Below are 26,579 nucleotides of genomic sequence, written 5' to 3' on the forward strand. Positions count from 1 at the left end.
TTCAACGATTTCAGTAACATTTTAACTATTTTGGATCAATGTAGAGGAACTCTAAAGTCGAAGTTCATAGTTTTTTTTAGTGAAAGCACTTGTGATGTAATACGATAGGGTCGTATGGTATTTTAAAAGTGGAATTGGTCATATATCATGAATCAGGTTTTTCATTTTACAGTGTTCATGATTAAGAGGACTAGAAGTTAAGCAAAAGTGTGAGTAATTCTCATTTCAGGTTTTGCACTTCTAGTTCAAATTAATTATATTTCCAACACAAAATTGCAGTATGCTATTTTGCCCCAAGAAACAGTATAATTAGACATATATATAATTTTGTAATGAAGTTGGATTCAAAGCAGTATAGTTTTCCAAATTGTATGGCTATAGATATTGTTATTGAAAATTAATAACTAAAATCTACACCAATAATACTAACACTTTTCAATACTTACATTATGATAAAGTTCTTACTTCCCAAACCATGTTCACTATATCTTACTATTTCCTTGCTCCAGTCTAGCAATTATATAAGTATTTATACATCTAATCAGTATCGTATACGTCTTCAGTGAGAAATGGATGCGATGTTCCCTCAATGATTATTTGACATAAAAATTGAATTTAGTGACTTGTTTATTGTTTTTCACCCAGAATAAATAAATTGGTTTGCCTAAGAAGTTGAAATAAGAAGTGTTGTTGCTTTTGTTATTATTTCACTCTATAAATGTAAATGCTCCATTTCTTCACCGCTTACCACCTCTACCAAGTTGCTCCCTTACACCTCGATCAAACAGCCATCCATCACCTGCCCGAGGCGCTTCACTCATCTAGACTTGCCATCCACCCTTAACTCTGCCGACCACATACATATTTTTCATTGTTCATCATTTGTTATCGATGACTCCATTAACTACACTTCAACATTGTACCATTCTCCCCCAACACTAAAGTGTATGCTGAAACACACTGATGCTTTGCTCTCCAGCAGTCATTGGAACATTTTTTTTCAGAAGCTGCTCTGAGGGGAACCACCCTGCCTTCCACGGTTTAGTTCAATTCAGTTCCATAAATGTAAACAAATTGAAAATATAGTCCTGCTGTGATAATACAATGTTTACACATAACAGTTGAATACATTTAAATGCTTCTTAGAATTCTCATTACACAACTTTAGAGACCAAGAAGGGATTTTTGCTGCTTTATGATCAGTGGGGTGTAGTCCGGAAGGATTTACGAAATAAGAATAGGCCAGTGTTCATCCTTGGGGCCCTAGGAATGTCCATGTAAAATTTCAGTATAATTGGTTGAATAGTTTATACGTGAGATCAAAACAAACAAACAAAGGCACTTTTGCATTTATGATATTATTAGGATATTTCTTAATTTGTTTGTTATTTATTGTAAAGTCTAGTGTTGTGTTTATTATATATTTCTAATATTATTATTATTTAGGATGGACTCCTATACGGTTCATCCTAGTTGTTAACTAGTCTTTCAGTGTTATGCTACGTGCATTGTGTTCATATTTACCCTTAATAATATTTTCTTATTTATGATTAAGCAATCTTGCATTGTTATCGATACCTTGGTAAGTTTAAAACATGTTAACAATCTGATACATTGACTCTACCATTTAAGGAGTAAGTGTCAATTCTCGTTCACAGGCAGTAATAACCTTAGTGTTTTTTTGCCCTTAAAAAACAGAAAAAAACCTGGGCTCTCTTTAATATTATAATATTTTAAACTTTAATTTTTATGATTGAATTAACTTTAACTGTATAATTTTTCAGTTGTAGTTTATTAAGTTTTAATAACTTATTAATGTATTAAGTTAATTTGTTACCACTGACCATATTTTGACTTGACATATTTCTGTAGAAACTGCTGGCAGCTTTGTCAATGATTGTAAAATATTAATATAACAATAGATATATTATTATTATTAACTTGCTTAGACTGTTTTAGTGCTTACAGTAAATCCAAAATACCTGTACTACTTCTAACAATGTTTGGTATAAGAAATATCTGTAAAATTATAGTAAATTGGAATGTTCATGTTATTAAAATAATATTAACATGATAATTTAACAATAATGATACCATATTGAAGTGAATCAATAAAAATAAGACTGTTAATCTGCAGTTGTTTGTCATTGTTTTTCCTGACAAACAATTGTACATAATCAGTGAATTAACTATTTTAACGTGGTTGATTTGACTACTTGCTGGTAGCCCAATCTCCAAACCAAATGACATTTCCACTGCATGTGTTAAGAATCAAATACATGCAGGAAGTTGAATTGATCGTTAATTAGATCTGGGTCATTCAGTGGAGTTTCCAACTCCATGATGCATCTGTGTTGTACACTCAGTTTTAAATTATTAGTAGGATTTTCAAAACTTTAATGAAACAAATGTGTACAGAAATTGTTGCAATGTAACTATTAATATCAGTAAAATAAAAACCATGAAGTATAATATAATTGGGTGCATATTATATATTATTATATTATATATCTGTATATTATTCCATCACAAACTCTTCTCTAATTTATAAACTGTAAACCAGATTAAGGTAAAATTTCAAAATGATCAGAATGACTTCAAATTTATACATTTTCTTTTGTATGGGTTAAAACGTTTTTGACTTAAAAATTTTATCAAGTAGTTAAAGATTTAAAAATAATTAGTTTATTCTGAACTTTGAAGGCCTCCAGTTCTTAATGAAGGGATCATTTGGAAAAGTATTGTTTTTATTAACATTAGTAATATTTATCAATTTAATTATCTAATATTTGAATTGTTCTGTGAGATAACAGGATTTTGGTGAAGTGTTTTTGTTAAATTTTTATGAAATCTTAGACAGAGCAATCTGGCCTTTAAATTAGCTTTTAATAGCTATTACTAGCTATGTTTAAATATGCATTTCATAAAAATAAATGTTTTGAGTGAAAGTAATGTATTGAATTTTTATGTTTTATAAATGTACTTCAAGTATAAATACTTATAAATGCATAAATATTTTTTACATTTTATTATTTTTAATGCTGAATAAAAAAAAACTTCTTGAATATTGGCTAAAAAAATTAATTTTCAATAAAGTTGTATAAAAATGTTAAAATGATGCCAGATATCTAAATTAGTGAAATAGATTTTGGTACAACCTTTAAAAGTACTGCTGGTAGCTTTGGTAGTCCTACATAATTTAAAAAATGTTACTGGTATAAATTTTGTTTTCAGTGTTGCTTTTTTGTCTAGTATCATTCAATAGTATTTCTAAAGAAATTTCATCCAATGTTCTGGAAATGAACAGAATTAAATCTCAAGAACCTTTGTACAACCTCATAATTATTTGACCAGCAGTCCAATACTCTAGTCTAGCCTAATCAGTACCAATTGGAAGGGAGATTTTAAAGTAACTTTACATTGCCAGAATGTTTTCAAAAATGAGTTATGATATAATTGAGGAGGAATGTTAGGATGGGTAGATTGACAGGCAGATATACAGAGTTCTATAAAGAAAATTAGGTTTTTGTGTTTTCATCCAACTTATCGGCCAAACTGCTTTAGTTACTTTAATGACAGTGAGTCATGTCATAAAAAAGTTATCTACATCAACAAGTTCAACAGGCATTTGTTATGTATGTCTGTTTGTAAAGTTGTTACACAATGTAAGTAATGATTACTCACAGTGTCATTCATCACACTTGTTAAAATGATCTTTATATAAAAATCTTTTGAGAATTTTAACTTATATTAATTTTACAAATAGTTTATAATTATTTTTTCATATGCATTCATTGATGTTTACCCTTTTCGAATGATGGACAATGCTTATGCGATAAGTAACAAATATAAGTTTTTTTTTGTAGCAATGAAAATTTCAATTGTTTTTAGTTATATTGCTATCTGAAACTTTTGTACTATGTAAGTCTCCACGTAAGTATTGTATAGTAGCACATAGACAAAATATACTTTTTTCTATCGTGTATTAGCAGGCACACTGCTTAGAAAGTGCTACAACTTTAGTAGCTAGTCAATGTACTTATTCTTTGCCAGCCACAATCACCTTCTTTTAATTAACATCAAGTAACTATTTAAAAATATTATAAGATTTTCAATTTTTTGTACACTTTTGCTCAAAACCTTTGCTATTTTTAATTTTTGAATGTTTTGTATAATGTTTGCTTTCAATTTATATACTAAATAGATATTGTGTAAAATGTTAACATCCTATATTTAATCAAACGTTTTTAGGAAAGATACCAAGTACAGATCGTTTTTATATTGTTTAGATATAGACGTCAAGTTCTCCTTAGGAGCATTGACCTCAGCTACAATTCTCACTATCTTATTATTTACTGATAAATGTCATCTTTTTTCTTCAGGTCATTATGAATTTGGTTAAGTTCATCCACAATCATAACTGTATTATAGTTATATAGTTAACTTAATTAAGTCTTTTCAATATTTAACTTAAGTAACAAAAACTATAATTAGCTTTATCTTATAATTTGAATAAGTGATTTATTTTTACTTAACATTTTAACCAGACATACAAATCCACACACATACAGAAGTGCGTGCGCTTATTAAATTTAAATATTTGGTATCCAAGAAGGGGGTTTAATGAAAAAGGAACAGTAACATGACAGTATTTTTTTTATTTACCAGTATTTTTTATATGAATTTGATTACCTGTTATTTTATTTGTATTGAATGATGAAAGATTTTGGAGAGGGATGAAGGATGGCTGTCTGAGGAATGTAAGATATTGGAATGCCTAATCTCATCATACAATGCTCTCTATCACAGCTGTTGTTGACTGCTTTTGCACTCAGTGTCAGTAACCTCCCCAGTCCATACTTAACTGTTGTTCTACAATACAACATTACAATATTCTTTCACTGTATAATAATATGAACTATTGTGTATCATTATAAAACAAAAATAACAAAATATATATTATTAAAATTATTGATTTTATAATTCAATACATCTGTTTTAATCGAAATTTCAAATATTTATTTTATTCCTTGGTGTGATTTTAAGCATATTCAATTCAAATTCTCTTTATTCATGAATTTACACCTCATACAATCAAATAGCATTATATACAGCACTATACTATTTACATAAGACTAAACTAAATTTTTACATTGGTATAAAACTATCTAGCAAATTATACATTCATAGTACTATACAAATTTAGTAAATCTAAAATGTTTCTACTTTATAGTTTGATTTCAATGAGGTGGTGGAAAAATATTCTTCTAAATAGTATAACGTTTTATCTATTAGAAATATTTCATTCTAGTTTTACATATATTGATTCAATTGTAGTTTAATTGTCTATTTACATATTGAGCATCCTAACATGCTACTGGTGATGTACCAGTATATTCCTGAAGGGTTCAAATAAAACATAATAGTTCTGCAAATACATACCACACATTTTACTATAAGTATTTTATAAAATGTTTTTCTGCTTAGTAAGTTTTGTAATTGAAGATAAGTAAAAACTTTAATAAATATTGCACATTTTTATTTCAGCTAGGTGCAATAAAAAATCCCTCCCCAGACACACTCTGTCACTTTGACTCCAGACATTACATTGACATTGGCTGTCTATAGTTTATTGTTGTGTCTTTGATCGATTAAATCAAACAATAGTAGTTACATATTATCATTTTTGGAAGAATTGTTGCAATTTTTGTTTTTATCTTGAACAACTCAGATCTACGCACAGGCCACTGTTGCCTATGTAGAAACATTTCCTTAAAGCAACATTTCACTCAGGCAGATAAGATAATAATTTATTATAAGAAATGTGTTTAGTTACTTATATGTTCCTTTATATAATAAAAATTGTAATGTGTATCTTTTCTGCTGTGCATATATTTTTAAATTCTGGTTGGAAATAAACTAATCCATTCATTCATTCAATAATACTGACTGGAATGAGATAATGAATGCAATATGTTACATGAAGAAGTAAATCTACAGTTTGTGTAATGAAAGTCAAACACAATCAGGGGGCAGACAGTGTGACAGATGACAGAAACTCGAACCCAGTTTTGTTGTTCCTTCAATAAACCATTACTTACTTAGTATGTTTATTTTCCATTAGTCTGACTAGTATATCAGCTAGTCAAAGTTCAAGTTAAAACTTGTGTTTACTCTACTTTTCTAGGAATAAAATATATGGCTAGTTATTTAACATTTGCTTGATTAACTCCAAATCTGGTGCCATATTAGAAGTTTAAAATGGCCTCTGTTTATAAAACTTAGGTACGGTAGCTTTTTTTTTAAAAAAAGCAACTAAAATAGATTATCAACTTAAATTATTTATTATTATATACTGTTTTTATCAAGAAATGTAGATTACAGAACTAATACATACAATAATATTTGTAGGTTGAAAAAGGTTTGTATGAGAGGAATTAGAATATACAAATTTATACAAAACCTTTAGCAGCTCCCCTACATTTGTATTCAATAAATTGTATTTGGAAATTCAAAATTCAATTCAAATCAAACATCTTTATTCATTTAGTAACGTACTTACATTGAATAGTGTCATTGTACTAAATAAAGATTACACATTATAAGTTTTTTGTGTTTAACTATAACAACTTGACATTTATATAATAATTATTGACTAAATTAATTTTCTTAGATTATTTCTTAGTTAAGACTAGTTCACTTTAATAGTTCAAACATTAAAAACCTCCTCAAAAAAGTACAAAGTACTAATGAAATATTCATTGAGTTTCCTCTTTAAAGTATTTATTGTTTGGTCTGCTGTAATATTTTGTGAAAGTGATATAAAAAATTTAGATTATTAATAATAATAATGGAGGTTGTGAGCAAAAAGCCAGTTCACTGTGCCATCTGGTATTATAATTATTAAATTCTCCTAATAATTCTCTTAATAGTTTGACATTGACTATAGTTTCATACCTGGTGGGTGAAAAGTAACTAGGTATTATAAAGCTGTTATAAATTATTTAATAATTATCCTGATTCATTATGAAACCATGTGTTTCGCTACATAAGAATAAGTTAAATCTCAACATAGGCGCCGGTGTTATTAACTAACTTCCTCAAATGGCCAGAGATACAATTTAAACTTTTCTGAAGGAAGTCAATTGGGATGTTGGTGATAACTTCTTTAATTCCATTTTCCAATTCGTCCAATGTACGAGGTTTGGACTTGTATTCCTGCTTCTTGGCGTAGTCACACAAAAAATTCATATAGATTAAGATTTGAACTTCTAGCAGGCCATTTGTGCGATCCACACCATCCCAGCTAATATGCAGGAATGTTTGGTCCAACCATTCGTGAACAATTATTGCAAAGTGGGGTGGTGCATTATCTTGCATTAAAATGAGGTCATCAGTGTTTTCCCATTGTGATATTGTATATCTCGCATCTGAAGGTAGTGATCAGTATTCATGTATCACGCAGAAGACATGGACCAATGAGCTTTATTGCAGTCATTCCACACCACACGGTCACTTTGGGGCGAGTTTACAACGGTCATTTTGGGATCGATATCACATGGCGCCCACTAATGGCAGTTACGACGATTGACAAAATCACCAATATGGAACAAAGCCTTGTCACTCCACAAGTTATTTTAAGCCTGTGGTCATAGCTTTCCATAACAGTTCTTAATTATCTCTGGAGGTATTGAAGCATTTTATTCCCTTAGCCTTAGCAACATGGGAATAAAAAATCTTGTAATTGTCTTATGTATAGACTACTACTGGTTTATTAAACCTGAAAGTAATTTCAATTATGAATTTTTTAATGAGAGATATTGTGTACAATGTTTCAGGCACCAGTTCTATCTGCATGCAAGACTAGATCTACTGGAAGGCAGACTGAAGGTAGAGAGTCCAGAGACTGGCAGTCGGTTGGTAGCCCTGATAGCGCAGGCGGAGAGTGGTGATCTGGAGCCAGACAGTCCCCCAGTATGTCTCTACAACCAGTGGTGCCAACTACTGTTGAATAGCAACTCCCAGGAAACCCTAGAAGCAGTTATAAGGCAGCACAGAGATATCAGGGTATGTGTTTCACAGCAAGGAGTGAACAGTTTATACTTTTCTCTCACGTAGTGCCATGGGAGAAAATATTTTTATGGTTTTAAAAATTAAAGTTTGGATTTCAATAAAAATATTTGTTTTGTATAATATTGTAAGTGATAAAAGTTATCCCTACAAAAACTTATATTTAAATTACAGTGTATTTTTGTGTATATTTTTGTTTATACGAGGGCTGTTCAGAAAGTAACCTCCGGTTGGTCACAGTGCGGGTAGTGGAGGGGAGTAGCGCGCCATCTGTGCATTCACGCACTAAGCAGGTCAGTCGGCATCAAGCTGTAGTCGAGTGAACATCGTACCTGCGCTAGTTTAGTTTTTGTGGCAGTTTGAAATGTGTGCTGCAATAGAAAATACCGCCAAATGTGAAGTGCGTGCTGTTATACGGGTTTTTACAGCCAAAGGATACTCTGCAGCAGCTATTCATCGTGAGCTTTGTGCCGTGTACGGACCACAAGTTATGAGTGAAGGAGTTGTCCGTGAATGGGTACGTTTATTTAAAAGTGGACGAGAAAACGTTCATGATGAAGAGAGGAGTGGTAGACCATCCTTGGTGACTGACGAACTCGTTCAGACAGTTGATGCAAAAGTTCGTGAAAATCGACGTTTCACAATGGCGGAGTTGTCTACTGATTTTCCACAGATTTCTAAGACTCTTTTGTACGAGATAGTGACAGCAAGATTGGGTTACCGTAAGTTATGTGCACGATGGGTGCCCAAAATTCTTACCGACCACCACAAAACTCAAAGAATGGCCTCTGCATTAGACTTTCTGTCACGTTATGCGGACGAAGGAGAACCATTGTTAAACAGAATCGTGACCGGTGACGAAACCTGGATTAAGTACGTAAACCCTGAGACAAAAGAACAATCAAAGATGTGGGCACATTCAGATTCGCCTACCAAACCAAAAAAAGCCCGGCAAGATTTTTCTGCCAGAAAACTGATGGCAACGGTGTTTTGGGATGCCAAAGGGGTGTTGTTGGTTGAATTCATGGAACGTGGGACGACCATTAATCAAGACGTGTACTGTGAAACACTAAAAACATTACGACGGGCTATACAGAACAAACGCCGTGGTATGCTGACTTCCGGTATCGTTTTTTTGCACGATAACGCCCGTCCTCACTCTGCTTGCAGAACAACAGCCCTTCTTAAGTCCTTCAAGTGGGACGTTTTCAACCATCCACCTTACAGCCCAGATCTGGCGCCAAGCGACTATCACCTCTTCATGCATATGAAGAAATGGCTCGGGTCCCAGCGGTTTGATGACGACGAAGAGCTCAAAGATGCGGTCACAGGCTGGCTCAAGGCACAGGCGGGTGATTTTTATGCAGAAGGAATTTCAAAGCTTGTGAAGAGATACGATAAGTGCCTCAATCGTGATGGAGACTATGTCGAAAAATAGTGCAAAGATGTAGTTGTAAGATGTATATATTAAAATATTTTTACTTAACTTGGTGTATTTTTTTCAATCGACCGGAGGTTACTTTCTGAACAGCCCTCGTAAGTAATGTTAGTGAGTAAATAAATGGGTTGGGCCAAATATTGCCTCCTTCATCTTGGCAAGGTATGATTGCTAGCAGAGCTAGTAAGTTCCCAATCCTATATGAGGGTAAATAAGAATATAAATAGGAAAGGAAAGAAGTGTTGGGATAGGTATGAGTGAGTTTCCAATGCTGTAGGAGGGTAAATAAGAATGGAAAGAAATTATGAGGTAGGCACTAGTATTCGCTCGACTCCCACGTGGAGAGGTAGATAGATGACCTGACTCTGCATCTGTAGTGCTCATCATTCTCCACCTACTTATGAGGGCACACGATTAGCTGCCTAGATTATTTTTTAGTAGTAATTGTTTAGCATTTATATTCAATTCAGAGTTTGTTGTGGAAACATCTGTACCATGGTTGACGTAGTATAGTGAGAAGGGTTGATTCAATGCAATTGTTGAGTTTAGCTCCATTTAATCTTCCATTCAGAGCAGCGTCTAAAGTCTGAGACTGTCACAGACTTGACTCCTGTAATCTGGAATTCACTAAAGAGATAGAAAAAATGTTAACAACTAAGACTAAACTTCTAAACGAACTCTGCATTTCAACAACAGACACATAGACTACAAAAGAGCTCTGTCGGGTTTACCCATCAGCCATCCAGTGTAATTCAGAGGAAATGTTCTCATAGTCTCATCAGGTGCTCAATTTAGTACACTACAATGTTTTAGACACAATCCCAAAGCATGGTGGTGAAACTGATTTTTCCACTCAAAAACATATTTACATATTACACTCAAAATAGCAATATTTGACATGATTGGACTGAGTTTTGAATGGAAATCATTCTCAACACATGACAGCCTAGTTCTGTACTTATTTTTAAGGTACACAAGAGTCGTAAACCCAGTTTCACACAAGTAGGATGTTCAAAAAGGCAATGAAAAGTGTATTACGCTATGGCGATTTCACAGTAGTCTTGATGTCTTTGTATTCAAAAGTAAATAAGAGCATGTGATCTAAATCCAGTTTAAGTCTTATAATTGTTCTTTTTCAGCTTTTGAAAATAGCTCTGGTAGTACTAGTTTCTTATATCAGGTAATGGAATTTTAAGTCCATAGATATTATTTTGTACATATATCTGCTACAAGATCACTCCTAAAAGAAGTTTCCAAAATAAAGATATTTTTATTGGCTGAGCGTTAGCGAAGCCTATTACTGGAGGGGCTTGAAAAATTCTATCTATCTGTCTTAGTGATACCTTAAAAAAACTGACCTATCTACTTAAAATTTTGCTTAAAGCTTCATTTCTATATAGGCAAGGTGTGACGTATATTTACCTTAATAATTATATATTATTATCAAAAATAATCGCTTTGCAAACAGAATACAATAATGTATGCATTTATCAAAACATATGTTCCAGCCATTTTGACATCGATTCTAAGTAACATTAATAGACTGTATAAAAAAAACATCAAATTGTATGGAAACAATAGGTCTAACGTTAAATTATACGTGTAATATATTCGAAAATAATTTAATAATGTTTTATTCTCATTTACTATTATTTTTTTCACTTAATTGGACTATCTATAATAATGTAGAAATTTAATGAGAAGATTATGTTTTAATATATTTGTCAGAGCTGGAGGCATGTGTTTAGAACCACTCTAAATAATTAAATTTTGAAAACAGGCTGCCTATAAAACACAACTTCGCAGAATTTTATACATTTAGTAAAAATCTTATGACCATTCAAGTTTCTATCTATTTTCAAGACTGTGTCCTTTTTGTAAATACATGTAAAATAAGTATTAATGCTTGAATAGATCATAATTCTAAGGGGGAAGTTGAACATTTGTTGAATGACTAAAATGTGTATGGCAGTAGAAATCTATGTACTTTTTAAGACCTTATGTTGGAAGGAAAATTTGTTTTATGTAAAAAGATTATAAGATTTAAGAACTTGTGTGTAATGTACTTAATGTTTTATTTGTAAATGTTTATTTATAAAAGCATATGTTTATATCAATTGTGTTGTATTCATACAAGTACATTTTACAGTTTTGTTTACATTGTCAATTCCATTACAAATGAATTGCCTCATAAACATTATCAGTAACCTTTACGGAAGAATATGATTATAGCTCATTCAAGGTCCTATGACTGTACCTCATGGGTGGGAGACATACAATGTGTATAACAATGTTTATTATGTGGTTTTTGCTTATTAATCACAATATAGGTGGTCAAACTTCTCAATCAGTATATCAAAACAAAAAGTTTGACTAGTGGACTCATACGTTCAAGATGGCCGGCGGTTTTAAAAATCAAACGAAGTGTCGTTCGTGTTCTAAAAACGTTACAAAAGTAATAAATCTATATTTTGTTATGGAGTTTGTAAATCGTGGCACCATATAGCTTGTGTTGATATATCCGACGAAGAATTTACACTCTTCTTGAAGTTATTAGGCAAAGCAGTGTTCGTATGCCAAAAGTGCCGAGAGGTTATGGAGTCAGCAACTTGTACAATCAATAGTGAAGCTGCTTTGGAGGTTAATCACCATAGTACTAATGACGAAAGTTTGACTTGTTCAAGTCAAATTCGAATATTAACCGATGAAATTTTTAAGTATTAACAAACAATCAGAAGGCTATAACTTCTGAGCTTGGATAGATTGACTAATGAAAAATGAGATGCTTAAAGCAGCTATTAAAAAACCAATCGGAAGCCATCACGGATATTGTATTAAATTTGGACAATAAGGACTCTTATGCAAATAAATTTAAAGAATAATTTAACTAGTGGCAATTTGGTAAGTAAAGACTTATCTGAACTATGCCTAGTTCCTGGAAAACATAGTCAGCCTGTATCCATAACTAAACCTAGGACTGATGCAGTTGGAGATGTAGGGCATAGTTTGAATTGTAATTATAATAAAAGAATACAATTTACTGATGGGCTAGTTGATTTAACTAGTACACCTAAGTTAAGCTCTGCGTTTAGCTTATAAGGAGGGAAGAGATGGTGAGTGGCTAGAAGTTAACAGTAGGTCAAATAGGAGGTCTAGGCCTAGTACAAATGTTACTGGATCTATTCAGGTTAAACCTAATTCAGGCAAGCAGAGGCCAAACTATATCAGATAAAAACTAGAAATGGGTCTAATGGTAAAAAAAAATTTATCACTGGCACAGCGGCCGATGATAATTTATCCGTAGCAGAGAAGAAACTTTTTTCTTATTTGTATCTAGGCTACGTCCACATATTGAATCTAAAGACTTAGAGAAATATATTAAAGATAAGAAGGAAGCTGACTATATTGTGGAAAAATTAACTTCAAAGTTTCCTCAAGAATATAGTTCATTTAAAGTTGGAGTACCAAGTAGCCTCTATAATGAAATCTATCATTCAAGTTTTTTGGCCTAAAAAATGTATGTTTACTAAGTTTCTAACCAAGAGGCGGACATAGGCCTAAGCCCGGGACATGGTCAACATGACTGATTTGGAATGTTTGAACTTGCCTAACTTAAAAATGTTTTTATATTAATATTCAAGGTTTGCATAAAAAAGTTGAACAGCTTGAAGAGATTTTAAAAATCTGATAAATTTTAATATTGTGTGCCTCAGTGAACATTGGTTACGGGATAATGAAGTGACTTATAATGTACCCGATGACTATTTGGTTGGTAGTGCATACTGCCGTGTGACACATATAAGAGGAGGAGTAAGTATACTTTTATCTAATAAATTTGTCACTGAGAAATTGAACGTAAATACATTTTTGTGAAGAATTACATTTTGAGGTGTGTGCTATCAGGCTGATTGAATTAAATGTCATTATTATTTCTCTCTGTACCGTTCCCCTGAAGGTAAAGTAAATGTCTTTCTGGACAAGTTAGATCAACTTCTGAGATTTTTTTAATCAGACTTAGGCCTAAATGTAAAGTAATAATTTGTGGAGATATTAATGCTGACTTTGATATCCGAAACACCTCAAAACCTAGTGTAAATGACTTTTTTGAACTGTCTCCGGCAATATAATTTGTTTTGTGTATAAATAAATTTTTGCCTACTCGTGGAGAAGCCTGTTTGGACAATATTATTACTGACCTCTGCCCTAAAAATTACGAGCTGCATATTTTTGAACCTTTGTTGTCAGATCATAAGGCTATTCAAGTTATGGTTTGGTTGGCGGAGAATAGGCCTATCAATAAGAAGACTGATGGCCCCGGTAAAATAAATTCAAGTAGGCCTTCGATTCAATTTGCAAGAAGGTATACAACTGTGAACCTGGAGGGGTTTAAATACTGTTTAAGTAAGGTAGACTGGAATTTTATTGCTCCTCAGAATTGTAACTTAACAGCAGAAGAAACTTTTGATTTGTTTTTATAATACATTTTTAGAAATTTTTAATCAATGCCATCCAATGCAAGAGATAAAGATTAATAAACCTAATAATAGAACTAAAAAGCAAAATTTAAATTGGTATACCCCAGAGCTAGAGAACATGAAAAAAGCAAATTTTGTGTTGTCATGACATTTATAATAGAACGAATAATGATAATTTACTCAACTTGCTGAGAACTCTTAGAAGGCGCTATAGAACTGGCTATTAAAGAAGCAAAGAGACAGAGTAATGAAAGATTACATAGAAAACTCAGTCAATAAATGTAGAGCAGCATGGACAATCATTAAACAAACATCGGGGAAGGAAAACCCTACGCAGTCGGTCCAGTAATATTCTGCCTGATGAATTCAACTCACACTGTGTGACAGCTATTGAAGAGATCAGTGCCAAAGTGAAAAGTTCTGTGAAATAGTGCAAATCAATGTCTTAATAAGTTATTGCCTCCATTTGAGGAGTGTGTTTTTTGTTCCTGTCACTGTAGATGATGTTCGTAAAATTGTTTTATCTCTAAAAAATTCCCATTCTAAAGATGTGTATGGATTGAGTAGTATTTTAATTACGGCTGTTATTGATTATATAATTGAGCCTTTGACATATTCTATTAATTGTTGTGTATTGGAAGGGATTTTTCCAACATGTTTAAAATTTTCAAAAGTTGTACCTGTGTATAAAAAATGGCTCACTTGATTGTTCCGAATAATTATAGGCCTATCTCATGTGTACCAATCTTGTCTAAGGTAATTGAGAAATTACTTAAACATCAAATATGTATTCATTTTGAAAATCTCAAATTATTTAGTTCTAGTCAATTTGGTTACCGCACTGATTGTTCAACGGTTAAAAGCTGTAAATACTCTTGTAAATAATGTTCTCTTAGCTTTGGAAAATAATTGTTGGGCTCAGATCACACTTTGTGATCTGAGCAAAGCATTTGATTGTGTTAGACCTGATATATTGGTGAACAAATTGGAATTCTATGGGTTTCGTGCAAAGAATTTTGAACATGTTAAGGTCCTATTCTTGCAAATCGCAAACAGGTTGTTATGGTTAATGGAGCTTTATTCCCAAGTGGCTGATATAAATATAGGTGTGCCACAGGGATCTGTGTTGGGTCCTGTTTTGTTTATTATATTTATTAATGATTTAAGTTTTAATGTCTCTAGTTTTACTACTATATATGCTGATGATACCACTTTGTTAAATAGTCACACAAATTTGCTTTACTTAAACAACTTGGTAGAGACTACAATGGAATGAAACTGTTTAACTGGTTTAAATGTAAATGGTCTCTATTTAAACGCAGAAAAAAACAAAACAAATGTTAATAACTCTTAAGAATATTAATAGGCCTATATTTGAATCTGAAGTTTTTTTGTTAAGTTATTGGGGATAATAGTGGACAACAGGCTATCTTGGAAACAACACATTGATTATGTATGCAAGAGATTGTCTATGGGTTATTTACTTATTGTGTAATTTTAAAAAAAAATAGTATCACAAAGGTATATAAAAATGGCCTACTTTGCATTTTTTGAAAGTATTATTAGATATGGTTTAATAATTTGGGGTAATGGTACAGGCATTGATCAGGTGCTAGTAATCCAAAAGAAGGCTGTGAGAATTTTAGCGGATGCACCTGTGTTAGATCATTGTAAACCTTTGTTTTGTAAATATTGGTGTTTTAACTGTTATAAATCTGTATATTTATGAGGTATTAGTAGATGTAAGAAAAAAGTCACACATGGTTTTGAAAAGAAATGATGTTCATCACTATAATACAAGAAATAAAGATAAGTTAAATGTAGATAGAGCTAGATTAGGTAAAACCATGAAATTACCATACAACCTTAGGCATTAAAATGTTCAATTTGTTACCTTATGCTGTTCAAACTTTACCATGTCAAGTTTTTAATAAAATTAAATTGTATTCTTGGCTAAAAAATAGACCTTTCTATAATATTAATGAATATTTTAGCTGTGAGATCGTTCATAAGGATTTTTAACTTTAGATTGGGCTAGTAATTTAAGCCTTAATATTTGACGAAGCCTATTGTAATTTTTATTGAAAATTATTAATGGCCAATAAATTGTCTATTGTCTATTGTCTATTATATAATGGAAACACATATTTGGGTGAAACAAAACTGAATATGTAAATATAAGTTTCTTTCATTGTATGTTAGACTTTATTATGTTTATCTAATTATGTATAGTTTGAATGTCTTCTATATTTTAGTTATTAATGGCTTATGTCTGGAGCCTGAACCAGTTCAAAATAAAATAATCTGAAAAAGTAAATTAAATTAAAACTTATCATGCATGTGCTTATTATTTTGTCACAACAAAATATATTTTTAAACAATTTATCTGATTTTATAATGTTTGAGATGTAAATACATTAATTTATTACATTGGATTGTTTCAATTTATTGCAGCAACTTTTATGGATCACTAACTCTCAGTTTAGGAATATTCTTAGTTTTGAGTTAAACAAGTGCTTGACTTATCTGGAACAATCTTGATCATTTACTTTGATCTGATTTCAACTCATGGGAATTGTTGCAATCTGTCTCACTCCCTCCTTTCATTTTGTGTGTGGCATGTGTACATGTGTTTGTGTATGTACAGCTCTTGTGAGGAGCATCCTTGTGTCAACTGCAGAGGTTTTTTATGTGTGTGAAGGCACAAGTCTCTGTTTATATGCCACCAGTTTTGTTTTTTGAGTAGGGATACTAGTACAGGATATATTATACTTGTATAGTCTTTTCATTTTTGCAAGTAATTCATCATCCACTAATGCTTTATTTTCCTATCTCTTGAGTGTCTTGGTCTTGTATCTGAGGACTGCCCAAAACCATTTTGTCATTGCTAAATTCAAATTTTGTTTAGGCCAGTATCAATGTTATTTTTTACAATGTTTTGAAACATTATGCAACACTGCACATGTAACAATCAAGAATGTTTTACAGTAACAAAAGTAGACATTTTCGTAAAATTGAATGTCTTTGTTTTAACTAAGCGAAACATCTCTATAATAACCCTCCCCTTCATATGTGCAGCATTAAATTTCACCTGTTCTTCCCCTGTAACTGGATTACAAGGTGTTTCTAGGCCTCAGTGACACTCCATAACTAGAGTTTCCAAGGAAATGGGCAGAAACATCAGATTTTGAAATTACATCTCTCCTCTGAAAAATTATATCATGGACAATTCCCAGCCATTCAGCAGCACAAGTCAAACCCCTTCCTATTAATGTATTTGTCTTCAAAATGTATGGATTTTTATAATCTTAATTTGTATCCAATCAAGAGTTCCATCTACTGTAGGGAGGTGATAATGTGTTTGCCACAAGAGCATTCCTTGCAGGAAAGTGAATCGGTTTACTTGATTTCTCAGCTATATTATTCAGCACTGAAATAATGGTTTTACAGACAGTTGTTTGTTGCATAGCCATATTTTCTCCAATACCGCTTTAAAGTCCTGAATCGCTGACAAATCTAAAATTTTCCTTTTTTTTGTCTTACAATAAGTTTTTAACTCTTGTTTCATTTTCAAGCAAAACTTTATGAGTTCACACTTTACTTTCAAACCGAAGCAACTCCTTACAATAGCTTATTTCTCTTCTAAAACCATAAATCTTGCTTTCTCACATGGGCATGAACTCGGCCATGTTACCAGTACCATATGAACTGAGAAAAGGAAGTGTGATCTAGGCTGGATTCATTTTTATTGCCATTGTTTGGGAATGAAAAGCACCACTGTTTTATTTACTTTATTTATAAGCAATTACTTTATTCTGAGAAAACTCAAGCAATTGCTCAGACAAGAATTTGTTTTTTTGTTTTAATCACTTAAATCAAGAAATTGCTAGAGAATACCTAAAACAATTACTCCACTTTAATTAACGATTACTATGGATGTGAATTCTGACGAAAATCTGTTCTGACGAGTACATCCGAAACCCTCGTCAGAACAAGGCGGTTACAGTGTGCGCGTTTTCAGATCTTCTCAGAACGTGTCAAAGCCACCCAGCTAAATAAATGGATGAACTCGATGAACAATATTTTCTTGAAAGCCCGTCATTAAAAATAATGTTGTAGAAAATTGTAAAAACAGAATAATTATGTTAACCCGATATTTGGTAGTATGTATGTAACAATGTATTTAATTATTCAAATAAAAATTATTTATTAATTATAACAAAACAATCTCATTTTAAAACAAAAAAACAAATTAGATTCATAAAATTATTGAAAATCTGATTGACATAACAATTAACCATAGAAATAAAACAACCTTTGTTTGATAAAAAGAATAAATTTCCTTTAAAAAAATAGTTTTACTGAAAACCCACATTTAACCTAAATTGTGTTGAGTTCTGCTGCAACCTTATCCCGATTCTTCCGAGCAAGATCTCTGTTGTGGTAGTTTTTATTTCTCATGTCCCACAAACACCTGTTCTTGTACACAAGACCGATTAATTTATCAATGTCCATGGTTAATTTAAGTTAATAACTCTAAAATTCGACGCACAGGGTGAAAAAAGTTGCTGGCCGCACGAAAAAATCAAACTTGTTTAATCGCTCAAATCATTCTGACGACTTCGTGTCTTTTCTAACGCAAAAGTAGCTGCCACTGTAAACAGTATCATTAGGAAACAGGCTTTTGTTTGTTCGGACGACTTTGTACGAACTCGTCAGAATTCGCATCCATAGTAACCGTTACCTTATGTAGGCCACTTATTTTTTAAATTTTATAAATTATTACACACAGATTTGCATATGTGTAAGGTCTCTTGTAGGGCATGAAGAGCAGCACTTCTGAGTACTGGTTGCTGAAGGAGATCTCAACACTGAGAGGGTTTGGGGAGGAGCTCTTCTACTGCAAGAACACAGTGTTGGGCATCGGTCCACATGGCATTAATGTCTACTATCCTCCAACACAAACGTTTCAGAGGTAGACTTTCATATCTCTCTCTCTCTCTCTTAACAATTTGTTTTTATCAGTAGAAATCCTGCACGCATTAACAAAATCTCATTTTTTGCTTCCCTGAATATAACTGTATTATGGTAATAAATGTATGCCAACCAGCTCTTACATTAAATTTGTTTTATGATGTAAAATATCTTAATGGAGCTGGGCAACAAACTTTACATGAGAATTTTTATCCAGAGAGTATCATTATCCATGTGGAGAAATCTGATACATTTAACTGGTCTTCTTTTTAACTGCACTGCTTTGTCTGATAATTAAATTTCCAAGTTTGAACAAAATTAAAGACATTTTGTAATTTTTATTCTATGTAATTTATTCGACTTTGTGCTATAGTAAGTTAACCATTATGTTGTATCTAGTGCTTTTAATGTAACTTTTTTGTAGTTTGTTTTAATCTATATTGTTATTGTACCATATAGAAAAATTGAGAGAAAAATCTCTGTTTCAGTATTCCATACACGGCCATACATAGTGCAGTGAGCCAGCGACGTATGTTCCAGCTGCACTATGACAACGTGCAACACAAACCCTCCACCCTGGATGTCAAGTGTGAGAGCACTCTGGTGGCCACAGAGGTGTACCGTGCTCTGACCGAGAAACATGCGTTCTACTCTTGTGAGACAGTACGTGGTGCAGTTACTGCTCAGTTTGTTCGAGATCTCAAGGTAATCAATCAAATAATTCTTTATTGCTATAAAAGAAGGATGTGCCAGTCAATACAATAATTGTATATGTAGCAAATTAATATTATAGTCTTATCATTTAAAATTGAATATGAAAAGAATAAAAGAGAAATGATACAATATAAAATCATTATAATATAATTACAGTTAAATAGTCCTTGTGCTATTGGTTAGCTTGAATTGATTACAAAGATACGTGTTGTGGGGTTTAAAAATTTGTCTCGTAGTACAGATTTTATATTCAAGTATTCTGATAGTTCAGAAGGCAATGATGAAGTTCAAAGGTATGATTTAAATTTGCTACTAGATTCTATTTCTAAAATGTAGACTGTTAAACAGTCCAAACACATGATTTTTCTCAAAAAGTGGTTTTATGTGGTAGAATAGAGAAATTACAGCAAGGACAGGGATAGATAGCATTCAGAGTTATTATTAATTCTGAACTTATAAAAAGTATATGAAATTTACCTTAAAAAGAACAGTGACTTCTATTACAAGATTGATTGATAAACTGAGAACAAATTTGTTGTATTTTGAAGCATAAAAATAATTTTGGTCTAATATAACCTCACTCTTGCAATACAAAATTTGATTGAAGTGTCTCACAACCTAATCTCAATAATTCTAACTGTTTCAATAAGGTTTAACAGCTAACATTTTTGAATGTTTTTTTTTTTAATTTGACAATCCACAGCTTTTATCAGTCAACAATAATATTTTGAAAAGCCCAGTGTATTAAGATAAGAAAATCTTTTTTTATCTTATCAGCTCTTCAAGTTGAGCTGTCAGTGTTTTGTTCAGGACAAGATCGCTTGATATGGAGGTGGACTTCTTATTCAGCTCACTTAGGTTCAAATCCAGCCTGAGGCAAATCCTTTTTTTGTGTCCTCAACTCTTCTGTTTATAATTTTGTACTGTCTGTAAATATTAACTGTACTTTAATTCTAAACATTTCTTGAGTTTTAATTGATTTAATCAGCACAATATAATATGACTTTTAAAAGTTAACTGTTATTTGTTTTATGACTTCAAGTCAATAATAGCATTTTTAATGTAACAATGACAAATAAGGATGAAAACGTAAAACACAGCTCTTATCATTTCCTTATCAATATTCAGCAGGCTTTGATGAACTCCCAATTACACTTATTAAAAATGCAAAAAATAATTTTAAAAATCAATAACACATTAGCAAACTTCACTAGTTTCTGAATTTTTTCCAAACAAACTAAAAATATAAAAAACAATTCCATTATTAAAAAACAACAATTCTTTGGAGACGGTTAATTACAGTCAAATTAGCCTTTTGCCAAGAATATAAAACAAATTTTAACGTTTAGTATACAAACAGCTTTCCAACTGCCTGAAACAAACATGCTTTAAGACAGTGAACAGCATGGCTATCGATCCAACCGATCTCTTACAATTGCTATCACAGAGTTGTTAGAATCTGTAATTAGTTCCTTAAATAAAGGTAAAAAAGCTGCTGGGATCTTAATGAACCTCAGCCATGCTTTTGACAGTATCTGCCACAGGAAGCTCATGGAAGTTCTGCAGCGTTTTTTGTATTTTTGGAACAGAAGAAAAGTGGTTCCAGTATTATCTTACGAATAGATGGCAATATGTTCAAGTAGGTTACTTTTCTTTAAATAATATCATGAGTATGCATCATCACTCCAAAAGATAAAGCAGATAAAGATAAAGTTCCTCAGGGATCAATCTTGAGTTCTTTGTTATTTCTCTGCTATTTGAAGGGTTTACCTGCAATGGTCCCTGATAATGACTGCAGGATATTCCTATATGCTGACGATGCAAGTTTACTCGTTTCAGGACCAAATAATGATGCAGTAGAACTGTCCTCCTTTGTAAGATTTTCTTCAATTTATCAATATTTTTCAGACAAAAATTTTTTTGCTTAACACTTTAAAATCATTTTTGTTTCTTTCTATACAAGGCAAAGCAGTTCAAACCCTGACTTAGATTTTGATTATTTAATATAATGTTGTATTAAATAACCAACATCTATCTCAACTAAGTAATAACAAATCTTTAGGTTTGCTAATCAATGAAAATTTAGGTTGGGATTTACATGTTAAATATGTTTTGAAAAATATATTATCAGATATATTTGTTATCAGAAAATTGGTTAGGTTTTGTAATTTAGAAACATTAAAAATCATTTACTTTTCTCTGATTCAATACCACATTGTGTTTGGCTCAAATTTATATGGTGCAACTACTAAAGCAAATCTGGACAAAATTCTCCTAGCACAAAAAAAGCTGTTAACCCTTTGCGGTCGGATGACCCGTGAGACTGGCCACACAGTTGTCAAAGACGGCACAGAATAATTTCAACATGAGTAGTCCTTGCCTCTCGCCTGGCCTGTGTCACTGGCCACTCCAGTCCTTGCGTCAGCTCGATATTTATCATGGCGGCCACTTCCTAGCAACTCGGAATTGTTTTTACAGCAACCTTCAATGTTTACATTGGGCATTTAAACTTTAAATAACTCAAAACCAATTACATTTAAACATGTGTTTTATTGATATGAACGCAAACATAATAAAATGAAATACAATATACATTTGGTTGTTTTATTTAAATGATATTATATACTTATTTAATATTTAAAGAAATCACAGATTATACTGAGCCTTCTAAAAACAACATGACAGTCTTTTAATTTAATCTTGTTTGAGCCTTTTGTTGAAGTGATATTTTTCAAAGCACTCGCCGATATGGAGTCCCGGATTGTTTGTGCAGGTATTGCAAAAGAAATCATTTCTTTTTAATCTTGAAGTGTTACCCATGACCGCCAGATCGATTTTTTCTGTAATGGTGTATTTTTCTGGATTTTTTCAGCAGCATACCTATTTGTTTCTTGAACTATTTCAGTTAAAAGGCTGTCATTGAAAAATAGTTAAAAAAATGGTAAAGAGGTTCATGGTTTTTCATTACTTGAAAGTTTTTAACCACTATCTTGTGCCCATTTAAATTCAAAAAAAATTGTATTGCCCTCACATCATTCTTTCCACTCTTTATCCACCCCTACTATATCTCTATTTTGTGTCTCGCCAACAACATTATCGTCTTCAAAAATTTGGCTCTCCTCTAATGGAAGAATTTCACCATATTCATCTTCTAATTGTTCTATAGCATAATCTTCTAAGTCATCACAATAATTAGATTGCACGTTACTATCATGATATGAGTCAATATCACTAGATTCATCGAAGATTGTTTTTTCGTAATCTTCATTACTTACAAGGTTATCCATGTTAACAGGATTTTATAAACTATTGGATAACTAACACCATTACAAATAAACTTACAACTAATCTGCAGGTAGGCATAACCTTACTTTTACCAGGTGACAAAATTTACTCGTTATTTTCAAGACAGTTTTTGGTTCACCACTATGTTTTCTTAAAACTTTAGAACCATTTACACAAATCACAAATAAAAGCCATGTTAAAATCACGACTTAAAACAAATTGATAAATAAACATAAACAAAACAATGTGCAGACAACTACGTCAATCAGAGCAAACAGTGCTCCGGCAACACAGCTGTGAATTTATATTTTGTTTCCAAGACTGAAGGCGATAAAATGTGATGAAAGGCATTTGTCTTTTAGTTCAATAATTTCTCAGTAAGTTTCAGCACTTCACAGACCTACTAGCACATGGTAAATATTTCTCAAAACAGAATGTTTTACTGGCCAGCGACACAGCCAGCCGAGCGTTAAAGGAAATCTATATTGGGCAGTCTCACGGACCAGGCGATCGCTGAGGACAACTCTAATGAAAACAATTCCTACTTTTTGCACAAATGGCTGTGGCCCGTCAGACTGGCCATGCGATAGCAGAGGACAAACTATAAATACCGTACCTGACCGCAAAGGGTTAACGAAATATTAAAGCTTAAATGGAGAGACACTGCTAAGGTGGTTTTATTCAGCTGGGTTTTATGACAGTGTATAGTTTGTATATTCTATAAATAATACTCCATTTTAAGAATTCAAATTTATCTATTAAACAATTAACAGCAACTCATGGTTATAATACTCAAAATTGGAATTTAATTGTTTTGGAAAATCCACATTTAGAAATCTATTATAAAACTCCAAGCTATGCGGGTCAAAATTACCTCTTTACATTAAAACACAAAATAGTACACAAAAATTAAAGAAGGATCTCAAACTCTTTTTAACTAAGAATCCATTTTACTCTTTTGATGAATATTTTTCTTTGAATTGTACTTAGAGATTTATGAGTTTTGTGTTTGTTTTAATATAAGGCCTACATTGTTACCTACTTTAATATAGCCTAATTGATGCGATTCATGTACTAAAATATTTCTGTACTAAAATATTGAATACAGAGATATTGATTGATTGATAGATGCTTTTTACAAATATTAATCTTTTGGGATCCATTTGTTCCCCACTGGGTTGATTCACCAGGTCCAATGAATTTTAAGTGATTACACCTATATTTCAATATTCCTTATGTGCTTGTCACTATAAACTAATAAATGGTAATAAACTCTTGTTTTTTCAAGAAAGAACCTCATACCATTGTTGTTAAAATTAATGTAATGCAATTTGTGTTTATTGTTTTTTTTTTTTTATTATTATTTAAAATAAAGTAAAAATGCATTTTGATTCAGGTTTCTTACATGCTTTATTTCTTTAGGAGTCAAAACTGTAGGGAAGTATCCATCATAAGTATTATTCATGTTCATAATACCCACATTATCAAGTTCATTATTAAGAAACATGACATTTAAATATATATATATACAACGTATTTGATTCAGTAAAATACCTGCATTTTAGCTTATGAAAGAATGTAGTACTAATTATATTGGTAAACTGTAGAAGCGTTTAGTTAGTGTGCTCTTTTGAACAAAGTGGATTACTTGAAACACAATCAGGATCAATATCAAAATCCTCACTGTAAAAATCAAACAATGCATTCTCTATGTATTTATCTTGCAAAAATTTACATCACCGCGCCTCAGCTCGTTAACATCATTTCAGTTGAAAATAAAAACTCATTTTACATATTTATTTGTTGACAACTAAATAATCATAATAAATCTGTATCTGTTCATAAACAAACTACTTGAAAATAAATGTTTAACCAAAAAGCAGCAGATACTACAAGTCATTGGCCGGCTGAAAATAAACACTGCAGGTTTTCAACTATGCGTCATAATAATGCAGAAAGTGAAACCATAGAGGAAGATAACATGTGATTAGTTATTTAAAACCCTTTCACAAGATCTACAGAGACATTACATGGATCAAATATGAATCCGAATTACTTCTTTTGTTAGATTTTCACATTAAAACAGATGTCAGACTGAATCTGGCCTTGGACCGGAACGGCCGAGATAGTGATGCCAGACTGAGTTCACTTATGGACCCCAAAAGGTTAAAAAAAATTGTCTGGGAAAGCTTTCAAGAACATTTTTGTTGGATTTTATAACAGTTACTGAAATATTTTAATTTTGGAATATTTAATCACATATACATACCACTTTTAATGTAAATTAATAACTCTTTATATAGATATTGTTGGTGAAATTAAAACATTTTGTTATCAGGGTACAATAGTGTCAATTTTTAATGAGGCCACACCACTGGGAAAGCAGTATGTATTCGACATCCGGCGGACTTGCAGGGAGGTACATGACAATGCCAGAAGAGCCTTGTATCAGCCTGTCAATGCTGAGGCCACAGCCACTGCACCATCAGACAGCAGCAGTTCCAGTCAAACTAGTGAGAGGTTAGCTAGACTGCTGGACGCACTGACCTGCAGGTAAGTTTCCACTTTCCACAAGACAAAGTATTCAGTAAACTATGTGATAACTGGACAAGAAATATAAAATTTCCAGTTCAAAAATGATCTAAATTATTTTGTTGTCCATTGGTTGTAAAAGTAGGTCACTTTCCTGGCGAGTTATCTGAGTATGCTGTAACACAGTGATATCTGGAACTGCTGTCTATTTGTGTCTGACTCTAACAGAATAACTTCGAAACAGCTTATCTAGTTAGAAGAAACAGCTTATCTAGTTAGAATATCTACTCCTTTTACTCAACCTGCTTTCATAACTGAGAAGTGGTACCTACACTGTCTTAGCCCTAGCAGATGATTTAATCCTTGATTCGAATTCAATGAGTAAATGTTCTAATGAACAAGCAATGTTTCAGCATCAACCAGGCAATAGGTTCATTCTCTCCAAGCAGAGTAGTTGATAATGTTACAACTGTGTTAGTCCAATCCGACATCTGGTTTAGGACTGATGTACTGGGAGACCAAAGTATCATTTTTCCGGACAATATTAAAATGGATTACAAATAATAAATGTTTGTGAATGTTGAGTCCAGCTCCAATTCACTTTCTGCTTAGTACAGAATCTGAAATCTGACCCTGTCACAGACTTAAATCCTGAAATTTTTGGTCCACGTCCATATGAAGAGATCCAAAAAAGTCGGTGGCGAAGAAGCTCAAAAACAAATTCCTTGCATTATTTCAATATCAGACATCTAGACTAAAAAAGCAAGTGTAATCTATAGAGATATTCTCATTGTCTTATCAGGTGCACAAGTGAACGCACTACAATGTTTAAGACATGTCCCAATTGATGATTGACCAAACTATGTGGAGTTTTCTACACATAATGTAGTTATGGTGGGAAGAGTTGATTCAATGTGAATGCTAAGTTAAGACCCAATTCATCTTCCAACAGTGGTATAATCAATATGGCTGTGGACCAAAGATCTGTACAACATGAGACAAGAACCTTTGTTGATGAAATATCAGGTCATTTACATCTCAAGACCCAAGTTATTTCTAGCTTTCATAATACTGATTATGACAAAATTAAA

General features: G+C 32.2%; 1 protein-coding gene across 1 annotated transcript in view; it reads left to right on the forward strand.

Moving 5' to 3' along the window:
* Positions 1 to 26,579, forward strand: part of LOC124367903 (E3 ubiquitin-protein ligase MYLIP) — a 46,970-nt gene that overhangs the window by 15,783 nt on the left and 4,608 nt on the right. The window contains exons 3-6 of the mRNA XM_046825103.1: positions 7,839 to 8,067; positions 18,804 to 18,958; positions 19,446 to 19,662; positions 25,295 to 25,509. Of these exons, the coding sequence (XP_046681059.1) occupies positions 7,839 to 8,067; positions 18,804 to 18,958; positions 19,446 to 19,662; positions 25,295 to 25,509 (816 nt within the window). The remainder of the gene's footprint in view (positions 1 to 7,838; positions 8,068 to 18,803; positions 18,959 to 19,445; positions 19,663 to 25,294; positions 25,510 to 26,579) is intronic.

This window comes from Homalodisca vitripennis, chromosome 1 (assembly GCF_021130785.1).
Source record: "Homalodisca vitripennis isolate AUS2020 chromosome 1, UT_GWSS_2.1, whole genome shotgun sequence".
In the NCBI taxonomy this organism is placed as follows: Eukaryota; Metazoa; Arthropoda; class Insecta; order Hemiptera; family Cicadellidae; genus Homalodisca; species Homalodisca vitripennis.